This window comes from Dendrobates tinctorius, unplaced genomic scaffold (genome assembly GCF_039654945.1).
Source record: "Dendrobates tinctorius isolate UK_male_01 unplaced genomic scaffold, ASM3965494v1 ptg000102l, whole genome shotgun sequence".
NCBI lineage: Eukaryota > Metazoa > Chordata > Amphibia > Anura > Dendrobatidae > Dendrobates > Dendrobates tinctorius.
In genome coordinates, this window is record NW_027361770.1 from 38,356,313 (window position 1) to 38,380,023 (window position 23,711).

The following is a 23,711-nucleotide window of genomic DNA, read 5'->3' on the forward strand; positions in this document are numbered from 1 at the left end:
GATATACAAATTTCACTGGAGAACACAGTATCATGATGGTGCAGTTGTTGATCAGGACCAAACGGGAGGTGTTTGGTGGGGCTAGTTGTCACTACCCTGTCAGCACAGACGACTTATCACGGCTGAACAGGGTGACTCACCCGCAGCTACGAGGGGGCCAGAGGTCTGGCGTCACGAAGGTGTGTAGGAAGGAGGGACCTGGGGGCCGGGGCGCGCTGGGATGCCATAAGGTACCGGGTGCCGGCAGGACCTGCGATCACATGACTGCGCATCAGAGGAAGGGGCGGGGTCACCACAAAGCACTGCTGGGAGCCGGCTGTCCCAGAGATATGCAGCGATGGAATAGGAGGACAGACTCAGGTCAGACAAATCGAGGAGTCATGCACAGAGAGGGCAGCGCAGTACAGAAGGGGCAGGTACGGGATAGGCAAGATGTAGCCAAGGGTTCATACACAGAGAGGGCAGCGCTGTACAGAAGAGACAAGCAAAACTCTTAACAGGGACAGAACTAAATCAGAACCAGACAGACGTATAGCAGCACAGGCACAAAGCACAGGCAAAAGAGGGTGAAACACACTCAGACAAGGGTCAGAGTATAAGCGACAAGGAATGGCCCCACAACGAGGCTATAAGAAGCCTCCTAGAATCCCAGAGTGAGGCCATGATTTATCTCTTGTAGATGTAGTGTAAGGAGGAAGATCAGGCTGCAAGTACCTGTATTGAGCCGAGTCTGGAACTATTGAGGCTGCATCCCCTGTTTCCTGGGGAAAGGAATAGGGGACCAGACAGGCTCCATGACCCAGGAAGAGGGGGCGTGTTTAGAGAGAGAACCCGGCTGTAAGCTGAGGGAGAAAGTGCGTGAAGCTGCAGAGAGGCCCCCGCTGTCAGTGTGCGAGCAGTAGGGCAGGCAGCGCGCTCCACACCCAACCCACTGGCACAGCGAAGAACTGCAGCAAACATACCCGGTGGCCTAGAGAGAGACTTGGCGGGAACAGACAGCAAGCAGCAGGGACCAGTGAGTGCTCCGGCCCCAAACCATCCGTACAGCGCAGGCCCGCGCCCAAGCACCGCCACCGCTGACAGACTGTGAGAAGAGACGTGCAGTGTGCCCATTGGTCACCACAGAGCAAGGTGTTGAACATTCCTGGCTAGTGAGTACTGCGTGCGTGCTGCCAGAGAGAGATCTGGTGCACCACCGATACCAAAAGGACCTTCTTGGACAAGCACCACGCCAGCTGTTGTCGGCGCTACTGACTTTCAAGGAGCATCTACAGTTGTAGAAATTTCTGAAATTCTGACACGATAAGTGTACAACAGAACTCCCGTTACCTTGCTCATTATCTCTGTATATTATTCACACCTAAACTGTTTATTCTCGCATTTAACCATTTATCTCCCTGTGAGGAGTAAATCCCCTGTTTAATTAAAACTGTTAAAATTGTTAACCCTTGCTCTGATCTCCTGTCTGTCACTGCATCCCCAACTTGCTTACAGTAGCAGAGCTAAGATTCCTGGGCTGTGTATAACTTCACCTACACCCCTGACAGGCAGATTCCTGTGTACGCTTTGAATTGTCAGCAAGCTGCTAATGAGTGGTGGGGGCAGGGTTACACAGATTAGCCTGACTGCTTGGCACCTGAGCTGTAGTCCTGCAGTGATAATCTCCTGCTGATAAAATACTGATGGTATTGAAACTGCAGCACACAGCATAATAAGTGACACATCCCTGAAATCAGGCTCTCGGCTCCTACATTATGCTGCTCCCAGATTGAATACAAAAATCTTGCTTGCAGATTCCCTTCATACCAAGTATCTCCTCCAATTGCTCCACTGATTCTGGAACAGTTTTTTTTTTTATTGTGTGCCCTTTCGCCCAACTCTACGCTCCTAAAAATAAAGATGTACATTTCCTCTTCATCCAACTGGGAATGTAGCATAAAACTTAACTGTGGGCATTGGCTTTCTCTCCTTTGGCACTGGCCAATCATAGGGGGGCACAGAAGAAAAAGAAAAACTGTTCCAGAATCAGTAGAGCAGCACTAATTGGAGGAGATATTCCATTTAAACTTAAAAAAAAAAAGTTCCTCTAAAAAAGGTCCTCTATAAACAAAATTTACTTTCTCCACGGCTAAAGCGTTCTGTGGCCATACAGGTATGTTTCAACCCATATCTTAGACTTTACATGGTTTACTGGGCATAAATAATTTTTTATATTGCATTAATAGGAATTACACTAATAATCTTAATTGCACCTTGGCTTATAAAAAACTCCAATTGTCTTTTGTTCAAAGGCGCTGTGTTTTACTTTGGTTTTAGCTTGATAATGACTGAACAAAAATCAGAAGTGAACGTACATTAATTTGTTTCTTTGTAAAATCCATCTGAAAAACAACCCTTATGGCTTCCAAGTTCCATCACCGGTCTCACACAGGTTTAACAATCAATTCTTCTTGACAACCGAGTGACAAATACGCCTGACGTGGAGTTACACAGAAGTGGTGGATGCACTGTTGCATCAACAATTTGTAGCACCTCTGTGCAGAAATAGAACCAATGTTTCCATTCCTTTAGGTTTCTTAGAAAATGCTTTCAGTAAAAAAAATAGCTGAATGTTATTTCTAACAATGTGAAAATAAACTTTTTACTTACTTCGGGAAAGGGAAGGCTTCTTCAGGTGTGTCCATTATCACTTATACAATGTTATATAGTCCATCCAGAGTCTTACAACAGCTCACTGGACAGTTTTCGAAGCCAATGCACATCTGGCATAGATAGGGTACACCTTATATTAAAGATTCTTTTCACATGCCATGTAAAAAATATAGGTAAATGTACCCCATAGAGTACATTATACAGATATTAGTCCCCAAGCAGTTCAGTATCCAGAGAAAAGCATGAGACTCCATTGGAAATTACTATTATGTTGTGGAGGCAGGGGAATATCCATTGACCTATAACGTGCATTGTGTTTGACATTGAGATCAAAAGCCCAAAGTCAACGTTCAGGAGTGACATTGACCTTGTGGCCATGAATGCATGGACAGGGCAACAGTAACAAGGTTGACTCCAACCGGTGACCATGTTTTCCTTTTTTTGTTGATTTTTTTAATCAAATATGAATTAGACCGCGAGACAATAAAGGTGTTGGCTCTGTTTTTTCACACTTTCCTTGTAACCTTTGGGCAGTAATTATAATTGGAGAAGTGACTTTCGGAGAGGGACACGGTTGCCCTTTTAAGATGAGCTGCCCATGAGATGATAGGAAGCCAATTGATTCATGGTGTGTGATTTATTGTGGACTTTAAAACATGAGGATCAAACACTCATGGTGTATATTAACTTTGACACAGTGCTAAATCTGCTTGTCATGGGACACCACGGGGAGCATTTTTCAAACTTAAAGGCATCTGCTTTTTTAAAGCTGTTCCCGGCTCCTTTATTTCATGGTATTAATAGAGAAGCTAAATGTCAAGTTTTTCATACTTACCAGCACAGATTATGCTGAAGGGGAAACAGCCAATCATGAATATTTCGAGTAGTTCAAGCTGTGCTGTCAGGACTGTGTTTGTACATTACATTCAGAGAGTGTTTATTCAATATCACTAATTGCGGAGAAACTCATTTTGCTGATTAATAATTTGGTAGACTAAACAAAAGCCATATTCATTCCACATCATTAATGTGCGCACATCGTAACTTTGGAAAACTTTTAGTTCACTTTTACTTTCAATGCTGCCGGGTACCTTACGCTGGGCCGCATACTGGGTAGGCGTTGTTAATTCTGTCTTTTTTACTATTACATACATAGATCTTTCAAAGCACCACATGATGATGTCAACACAAAATTCAGAATTCTCCTTTTCTTCTCACAGTCAGAACGAAGCACTCCAAGAAATATTGTAATCTTCTCTGATATTAATAGACATCTGGTTTATATAACTGGCCTTAATTCTCGGATGGGACGCTTTATTCCTAATTTCTGGGTATCCAATATGATCTACTATATGCTGCCAATAATCTTTTTTAGACCTTATGAGGGGTTTATTTTAATTCTAGTTATGGTTTGTGTGGCTATTGAGGAACGCCTGGTACGTGATCTATACAGACTTTAAGCCGGTATTCCCATCACCAACATCTTATCCCAATAGGTGTAGTATTAGCAAATACCTAACTTAGCAAATACCTCCAATTAGAAATGTAGTATAGTTTTTCTGATTCGCTATGTCTCTTTTCTCAAGTGCAGGCATTGCAGGACCTTAGGTATCCATGGTTTTAGTGACAGTTAGCTAGTTGCTAGTGTTTGTATCTATGGACACTTAAGGTCCTGCAATTAATGCACATGAGGAAAGAGACATAATTAATCAGAAAAACTATACTACATTTCTAATTGGAGGCCTGTGATAATATTGTTATTATACCTACTACTACATATTGGGATAAGGTCTTGGAGATGGGAATACCCCTTTAAGCTCGTTTACATGTTTCTGTTGTTAGGCCGGCAACTGTTTTGCCCAACTATCCCATAAACAGGAGCAATCGCTGTGCGGAGCAATCTTGTGTTCTCTAAGGGCCCCGTCACACATAGCGATGCACCAGCGATCCCGACAATGATATGACCTTGTCAGGATCGCTGGTGTGTCACTACATGATCGCTGGTGAGCTGCCAAACAGGCAGCTTCACCAGCGATCAGCACCAGCGGCACGCGGGTAACAAGCGATGCACGTCGCTTAGTTACCCACTGTGTACCTTAGTTACCACGAGCTGGTGCAGGGAGCTGGTAACCAAGGTACACATCGGGTTTCTAAGCGGTGCGCAGCACTTAGAAACCTGATGTGTACCTTGGTTACCAGCTCCCTGCACCAGCGCGCTGGTAACTAAGGTACACATCAGGTTTCTAAGTGTCGCGCGCTGCTTAGAAACCAGATGTTTACCTTAGTTACCAGCGCTGGCCAGCGGGAGACCAGCGATCAAAAAAATGTCCTGGCCATTCCAGGACGATCAGCGATACCCGGCAGGGGGGCCGGTCGCTGGCAAGTGTCACACACAGCGATCTCGCTGGTGAGATCGGTGTTGCGTCACAAAACTTGTGAATCAGCAGCGATCTCGCTAGCGAGATCGCTGCACGTGACGGGGGCTTAAGAGTGAGCTGCTGCAAAGGATTAAACATAGTATCAAAGGACAAAAGGATTGTCAGTCTGAAATTGGACATGCCGATCTTTATTTCCCCAGACGATAATTTTTCAGGGGGTTCCAATACATATAGACTATCACCTGAACCCATCAACATTGGCGAGTTTGGCCGATGTTAGTCCAATACGTAAGGGGGCCTTGTTGATGTAGAGTCTGTGAACCACCTGCGCTTCGTTGCTGATTTTAAGACAGCCCCATTTTCCATTATGACTGTTTCAGAGCTTTTTTTGCCATTGAACAGCACACATCAGGCAGTTTGTCTGCCGTTTGTAGTCTACTGCACTGTTATGTGAAGTGCTGGATAGTTTCTGAACAAGATATCAGTATTTTTGTTTTCTCCTATTAAATACTTGAGACTGCATTAAACATATTGTTGTTTAACTGCGGAGTTTATGTTAGCTTGTAAAACAGAAAATCAGGCTGTAATTTAGTGGATGACATAAACCACATGAATATGATACTCTATAACAAACCAAGATTGGACACTACAGCAGTTTCCATTTTTCTAGGCTTTGTTACAAATGCAAGAGTCAGAACTTATTTCTCATTGCTTATATGGTGCCAACATATTCCGCAGCGCTGTTGAGATGACTATTCATATCAGTGCTTGTTCCCAGTGGGGTTTACAAGGTAATTTCTCTATATTATACACACACTAATGATGCATTTAGACAAGTCCATAATTGATGAACGATCTTATCGCCCTGTGTAAACTTGCAGGGGATCACCCGATGATCGAACCAAATCCTTTATGGCATCAGAAAAATCATTGCTATCCCCATTGCTCTGTGTAAACAGGTGATGTGCTGCTGATAACATGATTCTGTATGAGGACAGAAGGATCGTACTAACAGTCAAGCTGTCCCCATCATTAGTGCTCCATTGGCTCCCGAGACAGAGAACCTGTCAGGTCCGCTGACTGTCCCCAACCACAACTATAGGCGTATGTATGGGCATTCCCCTAAGGCATTATGTATAATACTAATGTTGGTGTCTTTTTAAAAATATACTTATTTTCTGCTGCTAGCCATAGACTAATGAGGCATGACCATTATGGGTTGGGGTCTCTTACCTCAGACTAAATCTTGCCTTTTATACTCTAATCTTATCTCTGTGGGAGTGATTCTAACCTCCATACCTGCTCATGGTAGGACTGTTGAAAATCACGCACATGGGTGAGTACAGTCCAACATGAGTGTCTGCTGTGAGCAGGCTGACCCAGCCAATCAGTCAAAGGTAGAGGGGCTAGGTAAGTAGACTCACAGCATAGGCCTAGTCTTGTCCATATCCCCCTAACGGACAGCTCCATACTGATTACCACAAAGGGAGAGAGATATATAAAGTTCATTTCTCCCGATATGCAAAGCTGTAATGAACAGAACTTTAGGATCTTAATAAAGGGACACAGAAGGTGCTGGCAGCAGTTTAGATCCTAGAAACTTGGTGACAGATTCATTTTAAGTTCCTGTTAAACAACCCATCATCCATTTACTTACCAATGGATAATCAGTGATCATCATGGACCCAAGAAGACTGAATAAAGCCTCTTTGCATCCCATTTACTGAGTTAGGCTGTGTAGAATAAAACTGTTTTACTAACTTTAAGATACCTATAATCTGGAATGTAAAAACAACTTACCACCTTCTCCAGATCCAGATGCTGCATCTAAGGATCAAAAGAGAAACAAATTAAACATTAATTAAACAGGTTTCTTTTTGCTGTTTGTTATCTCTACATTGATGTGTAAATCTACATTTTATGGTCATCATACTCCAGCTGTTAGGCATTCTGTCATAAAATACATCTGGTGATATACCGGCAGAGATAAACCTGGCACAATGCTAACTAGAGAGCAGTACGTGAAAATTTTAAGAAGACTCATGCATATTTATGTAGCACTGGCAAGACATGAATAAGTAAATGTATTCCCGGCCTGCACCGATTATGGACAAATAACTACAAATACATGCTCACATTTGTTGGGTTGACAACCATTATTCCAGCAATCCTAAGTCTGGGTAAAGAATTTGGCCCCTACTCATCATGACCGGCAATTTTCCTGTTGGTCATGAAGAGGGGGCGGGGTGGATTCAGGATACTGATGTGTGGTGTGTCTCTCGCCAGGGACTAGCGTAAAATTTTTGGCATAATTAGATGCTCTTGCCTAGCCCCATACCACTCCAAAATGGGCAGAACTGGGAAAAACAAGTGAGAAAACATTTAAAGTAGCAAAATCTTTGTGCAAATCCATGTTTTGCAACTTTTCAAAGCAATTTACGGCAGAATTCTGGCGTAATCACGTTGATGAATCGGAACCGTTATCTTGAAGAAAAACTACAAGTAGTCTAGCAATTTTGCCCGACGTATACTGTACAGTTGTAATCAAAATTATTCAACTTTCATTGCAAATTAGCATAATTTACAAACTTTCAGCTGTATGTAATTAATTAGATAAACAAAAACAATTTCAATATCTGTACAACTAATATACAAAGTAATTTCTCCAAATTCAACAAATTTTTTTAGCACTCTGAATACCTCATGAAAGCACATGTTTTTAAATCAGGTTTTCTTCAAACATTCCTGATGTAATAATCCAGGATTTGATGAGTTGCATAAGGTTTTCTTGACAGAAAAACATCAAATACCTAGACTGGCTAGAGGTCTATTAACTGTGACGTTTGATTGCATGTTAGAAATATGGCCAAGTCAAAAAGTTAACAAAATACATCATTGCCTTGCACAAACAAGGAAAAGGATAAAGATAAATAGCAAAGGCAATAAAGGTTGCTAGTGATACAGCTGCTAGCACAGTTTGCAAGTTCAATGAACACTTGTTACACTACCAGGACATAGTAGAAAGAGAAAGCTATCAACAGTCACCCCCAAATTCCTGAGGAGGCATGTGGTCAAAAACTTTCAAATAACTGCAAGAGACCTACAGCAAGATTTTGTGGCAATAGGCACTGAGGTTTCAGTTTAGGCCTGTTTCACACTTCCGTTTGTGACCATCAGTCAAGATCCGCCGATTTGAAAAAAAAAACCAGATCCGTCATTTTTCTTGGCGGATCCGTTTTTTTCTTCATAGACTTGCATTATCGGCGGATCTTGACGGATGGTCGTCCGTTCGATCCGCTTTTGTACGGATCCGCCAAGAGTTTGGCGTCCGCTCAGCGGCCCGGACGGAGCATGTAACGCTTTTTTGCTGTCCGGATCTGCAATTTCCTGATTTAACCCGCATTTCTGTCTGGCTGCTGGATAAAAAAAAAAAAAATCTCTCTCTCTCATCCCCCAGGTGCGGTTCCTTTAAATTTTTACCTTCTGCGGATCCGTACATCCGCCGATCCGCTAACCCCCGTTTGTTAGTCCGCCTGTGGATCCGTTTTCCGCTATTTTGGCGGATTTTAACTGACAGAAAAAACTGAAGTGTGAAACAGGCCTTACACATAAAGGAACATATCAAATTCTGAAGGTCTTCTTGCTTGAAAGCAAAAATGTACACTTCTACTAACCCTAAGATCACAGTCAAAGAAAGGTCATGTTAGGGACGGCAGAACACACTAATAATAATTAATATAAAGTGCGTTCGTCGCCCGGGGTCCACTGTGCAGAGGTGTTAAACTGCTGCTAGTAAGATGGAAGACGCACAATATGGCGGTATAACGCGCATGGGTTAAACGCCACCCAATGTGCGCTGAGCGGACTGTCATGGTCACGTGTGCTGGACACAGCCTCCAGCAGGGCGAATTTAAGTAGAATTTGCAGCCGGATACACCGCCTCCAGCAGGCGAATTTCAGTAGTACACGTATGTCTGGATACACCGCCTCCAGCAGGGCGAATTTCAGAATAAAGGGGAAAACCAGGAAAACAATTACAATGGTGGCCCTGCGATAGGGAACGGGGATGTGGAGACCTCCTGCACTCCCCTGAGTCAGTGTCTCTACACTCCTAACGATCCCTAGGCCGGTTCCGCATCGGGCGCCGAACAGGATACCTGAAATCCCTAGCTCGCCCTGAACCAATCCCTTACTAGTGAAGTGGACGGTGCAGAAACTAATCCCACCACTGCACTAAAACACACATTGAGGAAAGTGACAAACAGGGAAACACCACTTAGCTTTGCTCTGTTGCTAATGCTCCCAGCAACAGAGTCCGACACCTGAGTGCATTTTTTCCTCCAACCGGATCCAACGCCTGAGTGCAGCTTTCCAGCAACAGAGTCCCGCATCTGAGCGCAGCTTTACAGCAACAGAGTCCAGCATCTGAGTGCAGCTTTCCAGCAACAGAGTCCAGCATCTGAGTGTAGCTCTCTTCCAGCAACAGAGTCCAGCATCTGAGTGCAGCTTTCACCATAGCTGCCACTCCACCAAGCACTCCACACTGACACCATAGCTGCCACTCCAGGATTCTGACAGAGCTGCCCGGGACTCTTCTCAAGTTCCTTCACCAAGGATGGTTGGAAAAGACCAATATCACCAACCCCGAGTGAGAACACCTGACACCTTTATAGTTAGGAGCCAGAGTCTCACACCGGTTAGAGATTCCCGTGCAATAACGCTCACCACCACCGGGGGCAAACTAGAACAAAAGACACCACTGTGCAATAACCCTAATGGCCACCGGGGGCAAAACCAACTCTAAGCAACCAGCTCAAAGGAAAAAAAAAGAAGGTTACTTATTCAAAACCTGTCATATCCAACCTGGATCATGACAGGACTCTGTTAGCTCACAGAGGCGCTGTAACGTAAACATAAATGTAGAGCCTGTTAGACTCACAGGTCTCAGCGGAATCGCATGCATGGTATCCGGTCACAGGACACGGGCCCAAGACTGGGGTCGGTGTCCGTCTAGACCTACCGTGCGTGCGGCGTCGCTACCGCGGATGCCGGTAAGTGCTGCTGACTGCAGCGTGGCGGCAGACACAGCTGCTATGCAATAGTGCCGTGTGAGACGTGACACCATCGGACGCTAGTGTAGAGGTGCGGTGTGCACTGTGGCCTATGGCTTGCCACTGACTGGTGCTGACTCTTTCTCTAGTTCCCTATCCACATGCGTAATGTCAGAGGGAGGGGAATCATAATAAGTCAGTCACCAGTCTCATACAGCCATCACCATTCACACATCTAGCAAGTAGAGTCTATACTAGCGCATGGCCGAGCAGCCATGTGGGCCTTTTATAGCCGTGTGCTTCCGGGACCTTCCAGATCTCTGAGATGCACCAATCAGATCCGGAGAAGGACCTGAGCACGTGACTCCCGATCTCCAATGAGAGATCGACTCGTGAGCATGCCCAGTAGCGCGATGAGAGGACTTAGCCTCTGGAGTGCCTTGCTGCAGGACAGCCTGCATTGCTATTGCTGACCCAGAGTTGGCAGCAACAACCAGTCCTACAGAGCTGGTCTGAGCAGAGCATCTGGGACGCAGAGATTGTTGTGCAGGCTCCTGAGCGGTCGGTGGAGAATGGGAGACCGCTGGATGCAAGGCTCTGGATTCCCGCTGTGCACCTGCAGGAATCTGGCACTTAACATTACCCCCTCTCCTAGGGCCCCCTCCCCTCTGAGCCTCAGTACGCTCAAACGCTGCGATCAGGAGCAGGGCGTTGATGTTCTCCACTGGCTCCCAGGTCCGGGCCTCTGGACCATGACCCTTCCAGTCCAAATAAAAATTTTTGCCACGCACAATCCTGCGTCCCACAATGGCGTTGACCTCAAACTCATCCGAGAACAGGTCTGATGTCCCGGCAGATGACTCAGAAAACCGAGCCATGTGAACAGGCTTGAGAAGGGACACGTGTAAGAAGTCAGAGATGGCCAAGTGTGGTGGAAGAGCCAGACGGTAGACCACTGAGTTGATGCGCTCGAGGACTTTGAAGGGACCAATGTATCGTGGAGCGAACTTGGAGGACTCGGCCCGCAGCTTGATATTTCGGCCAGAGAGCCACACCAAGTCATCAGGGGCAAAAGTTGGAGCGAGACGCTGATGTGTGTCGGCGGACGCTCTAATTCTTTCTTTAGAGGCTCGAATAGTATCCTGGGTGCGATCCCAAATGTCGCGAGCCTCCACTGCCCAGTCTGCCACCCTGGAATCAGTGGAAGACTGGCATGGGACAGGGACGCCCAGATGCTGGCTGTAATTGAGAAGGAAAGGCGTGTGACCAGTGGAATCAGCCACTGCATTATTCAGGGCAAATTCAGCCCACGGTAGTAAGGATGCCCAGTCATCCTGCCTGGCAAAGACAAAATGTCGCAGGTACGTCACCAGAGTTTGATTGGCTCTCTCAACCAACCCGTTCGTCTCGGGGTGATAGGCGGAGGACAAGTTTAGCTCGATACTGAATAGACTGCAGAGCTCCCTCCAAAACCGAGACACAAATTGGAGACCTTGGTCACTGGCTATTTTGTCCGGCATACCGTGCAAATGAAAAACAAGCTTTATGAACAGTGCGACGAGACCACGAGCAGAAGGCAGCCGCGTGAGTGGCACCAGATGCACCATTTTAGAAAAATGATCGGTAACCACCCAGATGACCGTGCTGCCACCAGACTTGGGCAGGCCGACCACAAAGTCCATGCCGACCATCTCCCAGGGTCTGTCTGCCACAGGTAAGGGATACAATAACCCAGCCGGCCTCTGCCTAGAGGACCTGTTCCGAGCACAAAAGACGCATGCTTGAATGTCCTCTTTTGTGTCCCGAGCCATGTGCGGCCACCAATAAGACCTTGCCAGGAGTTCTGTGGTCCGCTTAATGCCAAAGTGACCACCAACCCTGGATGCGTGTGCCCACGCGAGGACCTCCGGCTGCAGGCGAGGAGGGACAAAGGTCTTGCCCGGCGGAACTGCCTCAAGAGCGACCAGAGCCACGGTCCTCAGGCTCTCCGTGGGGACGATTAGCTGAGGCTCAGCCTCCTCTTCCTCCGCTGAGACCACCGAGCGAGAGAGAGCATCTGCACGGACGTTCTTCTCTCCAGAGAGATAGTGCAAGGTGAAGCGGAAGCAGGAGAAGAAGAGCGACCACCTAGCTTGACGAGAGTTCAAGCGCTGGGCCGTCTGCAAATAGACTAGGTTTTTATGGTCAGTGTACACCTGGAAGGGAAACCAGGCTCCCTCCAGGAGATGTCTCCACTCAGAAAAGGCCAGTTTCAGGGCCAGCAACTCCCTGTCCCCGATGGAGTAATTCCTCTCCGCCGGTGAGAAGGTCTTTGAGAAAAAGAAGCAGGGATGCTTCCGACCTTGAGCATCCTTCTGGAAAAGGACTGCTCCTGCACCGACGGAAGATGCATCCACCTCTAGGATAAAGGGTTTATCCACATCGCATCGGGACGGTGGAAGATAGGAGTGCCAGCAAAATGGGACTTCAGAGAAGAAAAGGCCGTGGAGACCTGCTCTGACCAAACCTTAGGATTGGCTCCTTTCTTGGTGACAGCGACCAAAGGAGCTACCAGTGTGGAGAAATGGGGAATGAACTGACGATAATAATTAATGAACCCCAAAAAGCGCTGCACCGCTTTCAAAGAATGGGGCTCCTGCCAGTCCATTACTGCTTGCAATTTGGCAGGATCCATAGCCAACCCCTGGGCCGAGATGATGTAGCCCAGGAACGGCAAGGACTCCTGCTCAAACTGGCATTTCTCCAGCTTGGCGAAGAGAGAATTCGCCAGCAAACGGTCAAAGACCTTGCAGACGTCTCTCCGGTGAGAGGTCAAATCTGGAGAAAAGATGAGAATGTCATCCAGATATGCTTTCCACCTCGGTGGTGGTCTATCGCGAAAGACGTCATTTGCGAAGTCCTGGAAGACAGCAGGCGCATTACAGGGGCCGAAGGGCATGACCAAATACTCGTAGTGGCCATCCCTGGTAATAAAGGCTGTCTTCCACTCGTCTCCTTCGCGTAGGCGGATCAGGTTGTACGCCCCCCGTAGATCCAATTTTGTAGAGATCCGGGCCCCACGCAACCTGTCAAACAACTCAGAGATCAAAGGAAGAGGGTATTTGTTTTTTACAGTAATGGCGTTGAGACCTCTGTAGTCAAAGCAGGGGCGCAACTCTCCACTCTTCTTCTGCACGAAGAACAACCCAGCACCAGCCGGCGACACCGATTTTCTGATAAAACCTCTTGCCAGGTTCTCCCGGATATATTGTGACACAGCCTCCGTCTCGGGGAGAGATAGAGGATACACGCGGCCTCTAGGAGGTTCCGCGCCTGGCAATAGATCTACCGGGCAATCGTATGGACGGTGTGGCGGAAGCGTCTCCGCAGACTTTTTGGAGAAAACATCCACGTACTGCCGGTAGTGTGTAGGAAGCGCGGAAAGGTCTGCGGGCACTTCAGTGGAGGCTACTTGGACACTTCCCCTCATGCACCTCCCCTCACAGTCCTTGCTCCAACCCAGTATATTCCCCGAAGACCAATTAATATGAGGGGAATGGTAACGGAGCCAGGGAACTCCGAGAAGCACCTGGTCGATGCCATCTGGCAAAATGAACAGGGACAAGGTCTCGAGGTGAGATGGTGAGATAAGAGAGACCAAGAGGTGCCGTCTGGTGGGTGACCTGAGATGGTAAAGGCACACCATTAACCACCCTGATAGTTATGGAATGGGGCAGTAGCACCAGCGGAATAGCTTGCTTTTTGGCGAAGGATGAAGACATGAAATTTCCTTTTGCCCCGGAGTCCTCTGTGACCTCTACCTCCCAGGTGGAAGCACTGCTATCTAATGTTCCTCGAAATACCAGTTTGGGAGAAAAGGGTTTCATATCAGGAAGACCTGCTCCTACGATCACTGGACGTGATCGCTTTATCGACAGCTGTGGACACGTGTTAGACGAGTGCCCAAACTGCTGGCACAGATAACAGCGTGCGGAGCTTCGCACCGGACGCGGCTTAGAGCTGGTGCGAGACACCTCCGTGGGTTCAAGGGGTACTGAGAAGGCAGGAGCCAACCTAACCCTCTGTCTGGACTGAGCTCGCTCTAACCCGCTCTCAATATAACGGAGATCAATGTGGGTGGAGATAGTAATCAACTCCTCCAGAGTTACGGGAACCTTCCTGGTAGCTAAAGCATCTTTGACATGCTCCGCCAAATCTCTCCAGAACACAGGGACGAGCGCCTTATCAGGCCATTCCAGCTCGGAAGCCAGTGTCCAAAAACGAACTGCGTAGTGGCTGACCGAGAGGGAGCCCTGTGTTAAAGCTAATAGCTGGAGTGAGGTGTCGTGAGTGACCCGTGGTCCCAAAAAGACCTGTTTTAGAGAGGTGAGGAACTGAGCAGTGCTCAGAACCACGGGGTCACCACACTCCCACAGCGGCGTGGCCCATTCTAACGCCCTGCCCGACAAGAGGGAGACGATAAACCCCACCAGTAACTCAAGCTGGATAGAGCACTGGCTCACGAAACCCCTGCAGGTGGCGCTGTCGCCAGAAAATTTATCGGGCAACGGGAGGCGGGACATTGTCGGCACTGGCGTGGGTGTGGGCACACGCGAGACAGCCTCAGCGACTGCCTGGGCAGCGGCCACTGTAGCATTCGCAGCTGAGGTGGAGCTCTCAATAGCCGACAACCTGCCCTCCAGCTGCTGAATGTTCTGCCGTAGCTGCTGCAGATCCGCCATTACTAGCCAGACCCTGGCTCTAGTATAATGTTAGGGATGGCGGGACGCACTAATAATAATTAATAGGAAGTGCGTTCGCCGCCCGGGATCCACCGTGCAGAGGTGTTAAACTGCTGCTAGTAAAATGGCAGACGCACAATATGGCGGTATAACGTGCACGGGTTAAACGCCACCCGATGTGCGCTGAGCGGACTCTGTTAGCTCACAGAGGCGCTGTAACATAAACATAAACGCCGAGCCTGTTAGACTCACAGGTCTCAGCGGAATTGCACGCACGGTATCCGGTCACAGGACACGGGCCCAAGACTGGGGTCAGTGTCCATCTAGACCTACCGTGCATGCGGCGTCGTTACCGCGGACGCCGGTAAGTGCAGCTAACTGCAGCACGGCGGCAGACACAGCCGCTATGCGATAGTGCCATGTGAGACGTGACACCATCGGACGCTAGTGTAGAGGTGCAGTGTGCACTGTGGCCTATGGCTTGCCACTGACTGGTGCTGACTCTTTCTCTAGTTCCCTATCCACATGCATAATATCAGAGGGAGGGGAATCATAATAAGTCAGTCACCAGTCTCATACATCCATCACCATTCACACATCTAGCAAGTAGAGTCTATACTAGCGCATGGCCGAGAGGATATGCGAGCCTTTTATAGCCGTGCGCTTCCAGGACCTTCCAGATCTCTGAGATGGACCAATCAGATCTGGAGAAGGACCTGAGCACGTGACTCTCGATCTCCAAAGAGAGATCATCTCGCGAGCATGCCCAGTAGCGCGATGAGAGGACTTAGCCTCTGGAGTGGCTTTCTGCAGGACAGCCTGCGTTGCTATTGCTGACCCAGAGTTGGCAGCAACCACCAGTCCTACAGAGCTGGTCTGAGCAAAGCATCTGGGACACCGAGATTGCTTTGCCGGCTCCCGAGCGGTCGGTGGAGAATGGGAGACCGCTGGATGCAAGGCTCTGGATTGCAGCTGCAGGAATCCGGCACCTAACAGGTCAGTTCCAAAATGCTCTAAGCCATACAGATAAGTCACAGAAGGTTTTGGATTCTGTTCTGTACACTGATTAAACTAAACTAGAACTTTTCAGGCCTATGTATCAGCGTTATGTCTGGAGGATGAAGAATGATCCATCTGCTCTAAACAACACTCTGCATCCAGTGAAGCACATCGGTGGCTCAGTGATGCTCTGGCACTGCTTTTCTTACTCTGGTACAGGAAGCCTGCAGAGTGTAGAGGAACATCAGTCCCAGGAAAAAAACATCATGCTTTCTATGAGGAAGCTGAAACTTTCCTTATTGTGGACATTACAACAGGACAGTGATCACATGCATACCTCAGAGTCATCAAAGGCTTGGCTTCAGAAGAAGTCCTGAATGACTCTGGAGTGGACGGTCTCCTGATGTAAACTCCACAGAAAATATATGGTGGAATTTGAAAAAGGCGGCTGCAGCGCCAGCACACACACTGAAGAAAATGAATGAACCTGAGGCCACTGTCCATAAGGAATGGGCTAAGATTCCTGAGAAATTTCTGCCTGAAGATGGTGTCTTGCTATGCATTATATCTATAGCAGGTTATAACAGCCAAGGGTACGCTACAGAGTACTAATGATGCTTATCATGAAGAGATGGAATAATTATGACACTGCAGTAGGCATTTTGTTTTGAATTTTAAGAATCCATTAATTATATTAATTGTGTTGAGCTATTTAAATTGTTCTTGTTTGATTGTATAATAGAAAACAAAAAGTTTGTACATTTTGCTAATAAACTTAATTGCACTGAGGATGGGAGGGGGGGGAGAGGGGTAGATCATTTAGATTGCAAAAACAAGAAAACAAGCTGATAAATGAATGATGTGTATGGGCACCTATAGTTCCAAACATGTGAAAGAGGTTGTTTCTGCAGCATGTGCATTAATTAAAAGTAATACCATAATTATAATAATTATGAATAATTATAACAATTATAATAATTATTGCAAACCCCATTCAGATGAAAGGGACTGTCACTGAAATGTCCTAATCAAATCTGCAGTATGTGATCATACCCTCAGGGTATGTCACATACTTTGTGCGCATGAACTTATTTCAGGTGGTCAAAAATGATGTTTTCTGATGTAAAAAGCTTCAAGAAACGCTCCATCTCTGTAGTTTTTTGAGGAGTATTTCTTTTCCCTAAGTAGTTTTCAAGAGTTTTAAAAAAATTTTTGCAGATTTTTTTTCTGAAGGTTTTTTTTTTACAGCCTTCTGATAGGACAGACTCTAGCTTAGAGCCAACGCCATCAGGAGACGCTTTATATAGAATTGATATGCACCTTCTTTTCTCCCATCAGGCATTTTTCTAACCCTGAAGTGTAAAAAAATGCTCAAAAGACTAAACATATGAACAGCAAGTGGTTTTACTATAAAAATGAATAGGAAGTCTCTTTCAAGTGTTTCTTGAGAAATTTTTTAGGAGTTTTTGACACTTTAAAAAACTTAAAGTGCATATACAGTACTTTTATAGTGAAATCTTCATTTAATCTATTAATTACAGCCCCCTATAAACAAATTAATATGCATGCCATGTCTGCTATGTATTTGTCTGATGTCTGAATCCCCTGAGAAACACTGCAGACATTTCTTTATACACGCAGAACTTCAGACATTCATGAATTGTTCTTATGGTTTATTATTTTTGTTGTGATAGTTTCTATCATATGAAATCTCATCTTGGTGGATTGCGGCAAAAAGGAGAAAAACAAGGTATGAACTCAACAATCCCTGTGCGTAAATGAGTTTGCAGCTCCTAGTGCTCGCTGCTAAAATAATAGCAAGTTTCAATTCAATTTCATATAGCCATTTCTAAAAGAGCAATACAGCGATTACAAGTCCTAGGACAACTAGGGCATTGTACGCTCCACCAACAAAGCTGTCTGCTCTGTTTTAGGTGATGGGTGCAGTATAAACAAAACACTGGATATCCTCAAATCTCATTGCTATCTGAGGCCCGATGCTCCAAAATAGACTCAGGTTTCAACCATTCCTCTGACAGTAGTAAAATATTCTATTATATACAAGGTTTGCTAGGACTCTTCTAGCACCAGGGCAGAGGAACAACTGCTCCATCTGCATCTATGATCCCTTCTGACTTTACTTTATAGGAAGATATTCCTCTGTTGAAATAAAGATGTGACACTATGTTTATTGAGATGTTCATGAACAAGCAAATCAAGGAGGAAATTTAAAAAGTGACCTGCGCTCTGGCAGACAAAAAAGTCATAAGTTTAGCTACCTATTTTTTTTGTTTTATTTTACCAAAGGTCTTTTTTACATAAGGGGGGGGAGACATACTAGTTATCACACTGGATACACACAGAGAGCAATATATACTGGTTAAATGTCAAGTTTTAGTACATACAAAGGCTACCTTTCTTTTTTTTTTTTTTTTTAAGACGCTCTTGCTGATGCCCAAAAAATTGTGGGGGCATCGAAATTTTCAAGTTTTGCCTATACAGTTGTGCTCAAAGGTTTTACATACCCCGGCAGAATTTTTGCTTTCTTGGCATTTTTTCAGAGAATATGAATGATAACACCAAAACTTTTTCTCCACTCATGCTTAGTGGTTGGGTGAAGCCATTTATTGTCAAACTACTGTGTTTTCTCTTTTTAAATCAAAATGACAACCCAAAACATCCAAATGACCCTGATCAAAAGTTCACATACCCCATTTCTTAAAGGGAATCTGTCACCCCATTTTTCGAGTATTAGTTGCCGGCACCGCCATTCTGTAATGCTGTAGATAAACCCCCGATGTAACCTGAAAGATAAGAAAAATGAGCTATATTATACTCACCCAGGGGCGGTCCGGGTCCGGTTTTGGTCCGATGGGTGTCGCGGTCCGGCACCTCCCATCTTCTAACGGTGACGTCCTCTTCTTTGCTACCTATCGTGGCTTCTGCGCAGGCACACTGCTCTGCCCTGTTGAGGGCAGAGCAGAGTCCTGCAGTGCGCAAAAAGAAACTCACCAGTAATGTAAAGGGCAATAGACAAAACCCCAGGACCCCTGGGCCCTGTGATGCGCAGTGCGCGTGCGCCGCTTCCAGCGTTACCATTGGTCCAGCGGTCATCAGCTGATTCGGTCACATGTGCTTATAAGGTCCTTCTACACAATCTGCAGATACTCCCCTTGAGAAAGCAGTGCGGTGTGCACGCGAAACATGCGTTGGGGTTCTTTACCCGGTCCTGGGGTCTTGTCTATTGCCCTTTACATTACTGGTGAGTTTCTTTTTTTCGGTCTTTTATTTTGGCACTGGTTCTTATGAGACGTTTTCAGCGTAGCTAGCTTATTACAGCTTTTACCTGCACATGCATATTGCTATGTGCTTACGCCTCTTGTGTGAATTGCCACATACGTCTTAATTATTTACCGCTCTGAGTCCTCTCCTTGCATTTATACCTCTTTGTAATGTTATATACTGGTCATTAACCCCTCATTAGGTGTTAAATGCATTTTTGGGCATTGACTTCCTCCCAGTGATGCACCTGGATTATTCTGCTATGGTCTCACTATTTTTATATGTGTAATTATTGTAAGTCCTGATCATTTACCTAATAAAAATGGAATCTTTTTAGACTTTTTTGCCTATTAGCTCTTGTTTCTCCTTATACATATAACATTCAAGAAGTTTATTAACCCTTCTCGTGCTTCACAGGAATTAATGGAATGTGGAAGGAAAAAAATTAACATTTAAAATTTTATTTTAGACCCCAATTTTTTAATTTTCACAAGCGTAACAGAAGAAATTGGACCCCAAAATGTGTTGTGCAATTTCCCTTGAGTACGCCGATACGCCACATGTGGGGGGAAACTACTGTTTGGGAACACTGCAGCACATAAAAGGGAAGGAGCGCCATTGGACTTTTGGAGTGGAAAATTGGCTGGAATCATTAGCGGACCTGTTTGGAGAGCCCCAGATGTGCCTAAACAGTGGAAATCCCTGACAAATTACCCCATTTTGAAAACTAGACCCCTCAAGGAATGTATCTAGATGTGTAGTAAGCATCTTTAACTTCCAGTTGTTTCACAGAAGTTTAGAATCTAGATCTGTGAAAATAAAAATTCACATTTTTTTGAACAAAAATTTTCTTTCAGCCCTAATTTTTTTATTCTCACAAGGGTAACAGGGAGCAATGGACCACAATATATGTTGTGCAATTTTTTATGATTACGTAGACACCACATACATTATGTGGGAAAAAACTACTGTTTGGGCGCACAGCAGGGCTCAGAAAGCAAGAAGCAACATTGATGTCATGTAGCATTTGGAAGCCAGTGATATGCCTAAATAGCAGAAACCTAACCACAAATGAACCCATTTTGGAAAGTAGACTCAAGGAATTTATCTAAATGTGTGGTGAGCACCTTGAACCCACAGATTCTTCACAGAAGTTTGCAAAGTTGATCTTAAAAATTATAAAAAATTATCCGACAACCATGTTGTTTTATACCTAAATTTCTTCATTTTTACAAGGAGAAAATGGAGCCCAAAATATAGTGTGCAATTCCTCCTGAGTACTCCCATACCCTATATGTGGTCGAAAACTACCTTTGAGGCACAGTGCAAAGATCACAAGGGAAGAAGCACCATATTGGAGTTCAGATTTTGCTGGAATGGATTGAAGGTGCTATGTCACATTGGTATAGACCATGACATGCCAAAACAGCAGAAACCCCCTATAAGTGACCTAAATTTATAAACTACACCCACCTATGAATTTTTCTAGCAGTGCAGTGATCATATTGACACGTGCCTCACAGAGTTTTATACCATTGGGCGGTGATTCCACTTTGTTGGTGGTATGATGAAAAATCTTTTAACAATTTTTTTAATGGTGTTCACTGAAGGGGTTAACGAGTGTGGGAAATTTTATGGGGCAGGTCATTCCAGGCGTGGTGGTACCAAACGTGTACTTTTTTGTTTATTTTTTCTTACATAAAAATACAAATTTATCGGTTCAATATATATATTTTTTTTATGATTTTCTGTTTTTTTTAATATTGTTCCAATTTTTTTTCAACATTTTTACTTAGTCCCACTATGGGACCTTGACTTTCAGAAGCCTTATCGTTGTTATAAACCATTGCAATGCAGCAGCATCGAAATAGTTTACAACTGTCAGTGCTGCCCTGACACAAGCCCATTAGACTCTGCCGTAGCCTGGTGACTCAGATGTTGTCATGACAACATCGTCTCACCATGGCAATGATCAAGCCCCCGTGCTGACGTTGTGGAGGCATCAAAAAGAGGCCAGAGGGAGCGCTCCCCACCGTCTGACTTCTAAATGCTGTGATCAATATCAAGCGCAGCATTTAGGGGGTTAAATTGTGAGAGCGAGATGTAAGCTGTCATATCAGCTGAACACCCAGCAGGGATCGTGTGCGCACAGCGTGAAGCGGGTAATCTAAGTTTCCTGCACCTAGTATTATACTTACCAGCCACCATCTTAACCTTTTATCGGCACTCCGATCAGTCTCTAGCAGTTTCTGACCTCCAGTGCTTGTTGGTGTGATTCGGAAGTCTCAACTCAATGTAATTCTATGAGAGCCAGAACAGTTCAGAACAAGGATCTCAGACTTATTTGAGATCTAGTGACTGTTACCTCTCACTTACAGTCTGCGAGAAGCTGCAGTCACAAGATGGCAGCGTGGATCCGGGGCAGTGCCGGGAAGAGCTGAAAACGGTGGCTGGTAAGTGTAAGGCTAGTTTCACACTAGCGTTAGGAGGCGCAGTGCACGGCCGCCGTGCAGCTCCGCCCCCTGCAGTGCCCCCTCCGGTCAGCTCCTCCTATGGGCATATGATGCTGCATGCGACCTGCGTACCCTATTGTTAGCATTGGGTACGCAGGCCATGCACTTGTATGATTTTTGACGATGCATGCGCCCTTTTGACGGTACGCCGAGTGCACCAAAATGCAACATGGTGCGTTTGGCGCACGTCGGCACACCGTCAAAAAAGCGCATGCGCGGTCAAAATCATACTAGCTCACGGCCTGCGTACCCAATGCTAACGATAGGGTACGCAGGTCGCATGAAGCGTCCTGCGCCCATAGGAGGAACTGACCGGAGGGGGCGGAGCTGCATGGCGGCCGTAGGCTGCGCCTCCTAACGCCTTCTAGCCTTAGACTAGGGTCAGGAAACTTAGATCAGTTACATCATTCCAGTGCTGAAATGAAAAAAAAATGCTAAAATGAAGCTTCATGCTGCATTTACACTGAAAGAGTATAGTGAACGAGCATTCTAATGAATTTTATTTCAGTGTACATAGCTGCTGATCACCCCATGAACGAACAAAATGCTCACTCACTGGGTGGAATGATCTTTTCTGCAGTGAAAAAGATCATCGCTCTGTGCTGGGCATTGCCTTAGTAGAGTTAAGCGAATGTGTTTGGGGCCCTGCTTATTCAGCAAGCTATAGCACTTACCGAATAAGCTACAGTGGGAACCCAGATACATGGAGCGCGCCGGCTGATCAGCTGATCGGTGCCTTAGCTGCATGTTTTGTGGCTGTGTCACTGTCACAACACATGCATGGAGAGCCCAACACACAGGCTCTCCATGCATGTGTTGTGACATTGACACAATCGTGACAAATACAGCTGCAGCGCTGATCAGCTGGCGCGCTCCATGTATGCGGGTTCCCTCTGCAGCTTATTAGGTAAGTGATATAGCTGGTCAAATATGCAGGGCCCCAAACACATTCGCTTAACTCTAGTAGGAAACCCATACCACACCACTGAGAACCATGACAGCCTATGTGCAGTGGAAACTAAACGTCAACATTTCTGGATTTGCTTCAAATGATTTTATTGAAATATCTTATTCCAGATCCAAACTGAAACACTGCCTGTGGTTGTAGTCTATGTATCAGCTTTGGAGATGTTTTGTGTTAGTCAGAACCCACTATCGGGCAAAATTCGAGCAGAAAACTAACAAACTGCATTGCTTCAGGGGCGTTATCCGCTGTACGAAAACAAGACTTTGGTCCGAAAGGAGGGGGCTGGCGGCGGTGTAGCTAGTTAAGGATGCAACTAAGAGTAAATAGAATGAGGATAGATGTGCCATGTACTGTATGGGGTGGAAAATAGGGAAGATATACACTCGTTTTCTGGCAGAGAGAATAGGGTGAGGTTTATGAGGGGCCTGACCTCTAGAGACCAACAAATTTACAACAATTGACACTAGAAAACTCATAATTATAGTGCAAATCTACGACTGCACATTACCAGTAAGCAAGTATAAATTTGTTTTTCTCGCACACAGACAGCCCAAAGATGTCTTCGTAAATTTCTGCAATCCTATCCAGACTACATTAGCAGATCTCACTAATACGACTGCATTGTAATTCTAAATACTGCTACACCCCAAAACCTCGAAAAAAAAGGTTAATTGCATATTTATCTGTTTTCTGAAGCCTGAAATTTAAATTGCAAGAAACAACCTACTAGATAATTAATTTATAGTTTATAGCAGTAAATGATCAGATAGTTGTCTAGTAAATTAAATTTCCACTCATCAGTTGCACTATTAATACAACCCGGATGTCTAAAATAATGTTCATTGCATGTACTGTTACTTATATGAATAGAATTGTAGAATTGGTAGCAGTTTTTCATGTTTATTATTTATTTTACTTGTTTATACAGTGCCATTATTTCCAGAGTGCTTCATATACATCAGCATCGCTATCACAATCTAAAATCATTACCTGTATATTTATTAAACTAAATATGGAGTGGTTTCGGACACAGAGTCGCATTTTTAGAACAAGTCATTTTGGCTATTTATGTTTTTATATTATATATATATATATATATATATATATATATATATATATATAGCAAAGTCATAAGTTAATCCAGCAAT

At 45.3% G+C, this 23,711-nt stretch overlaps 1 protein-coding gene across 4 annotated transcripts in view; it reads right to left on the reverse strand.

Moving 5' to 3' along the window:
* TMEFF1 (transmembrane protein with EGF like and two follistatin like domains 1) overlaps positions 1-23,711 on the reverse strand; it is a 329,513-nt gene that overhangs the window by 125,990 nt on the left and 179,812 nt on the right. For all 4 annotated transcript variants that reach the window (XM_073587846.1, XM_073587847.1, XM_073587848.1 and 1 more), the window contains exon 4: positions 6,831-6,857. In XM_073587846.1, the coding sequence (XP_073443947.1) occupies positions 6,831-6,857 (27 nt within the window). The remainder of the gene's footprint in view (positions 1-6,830; positions 6,858-23,711) is intronic.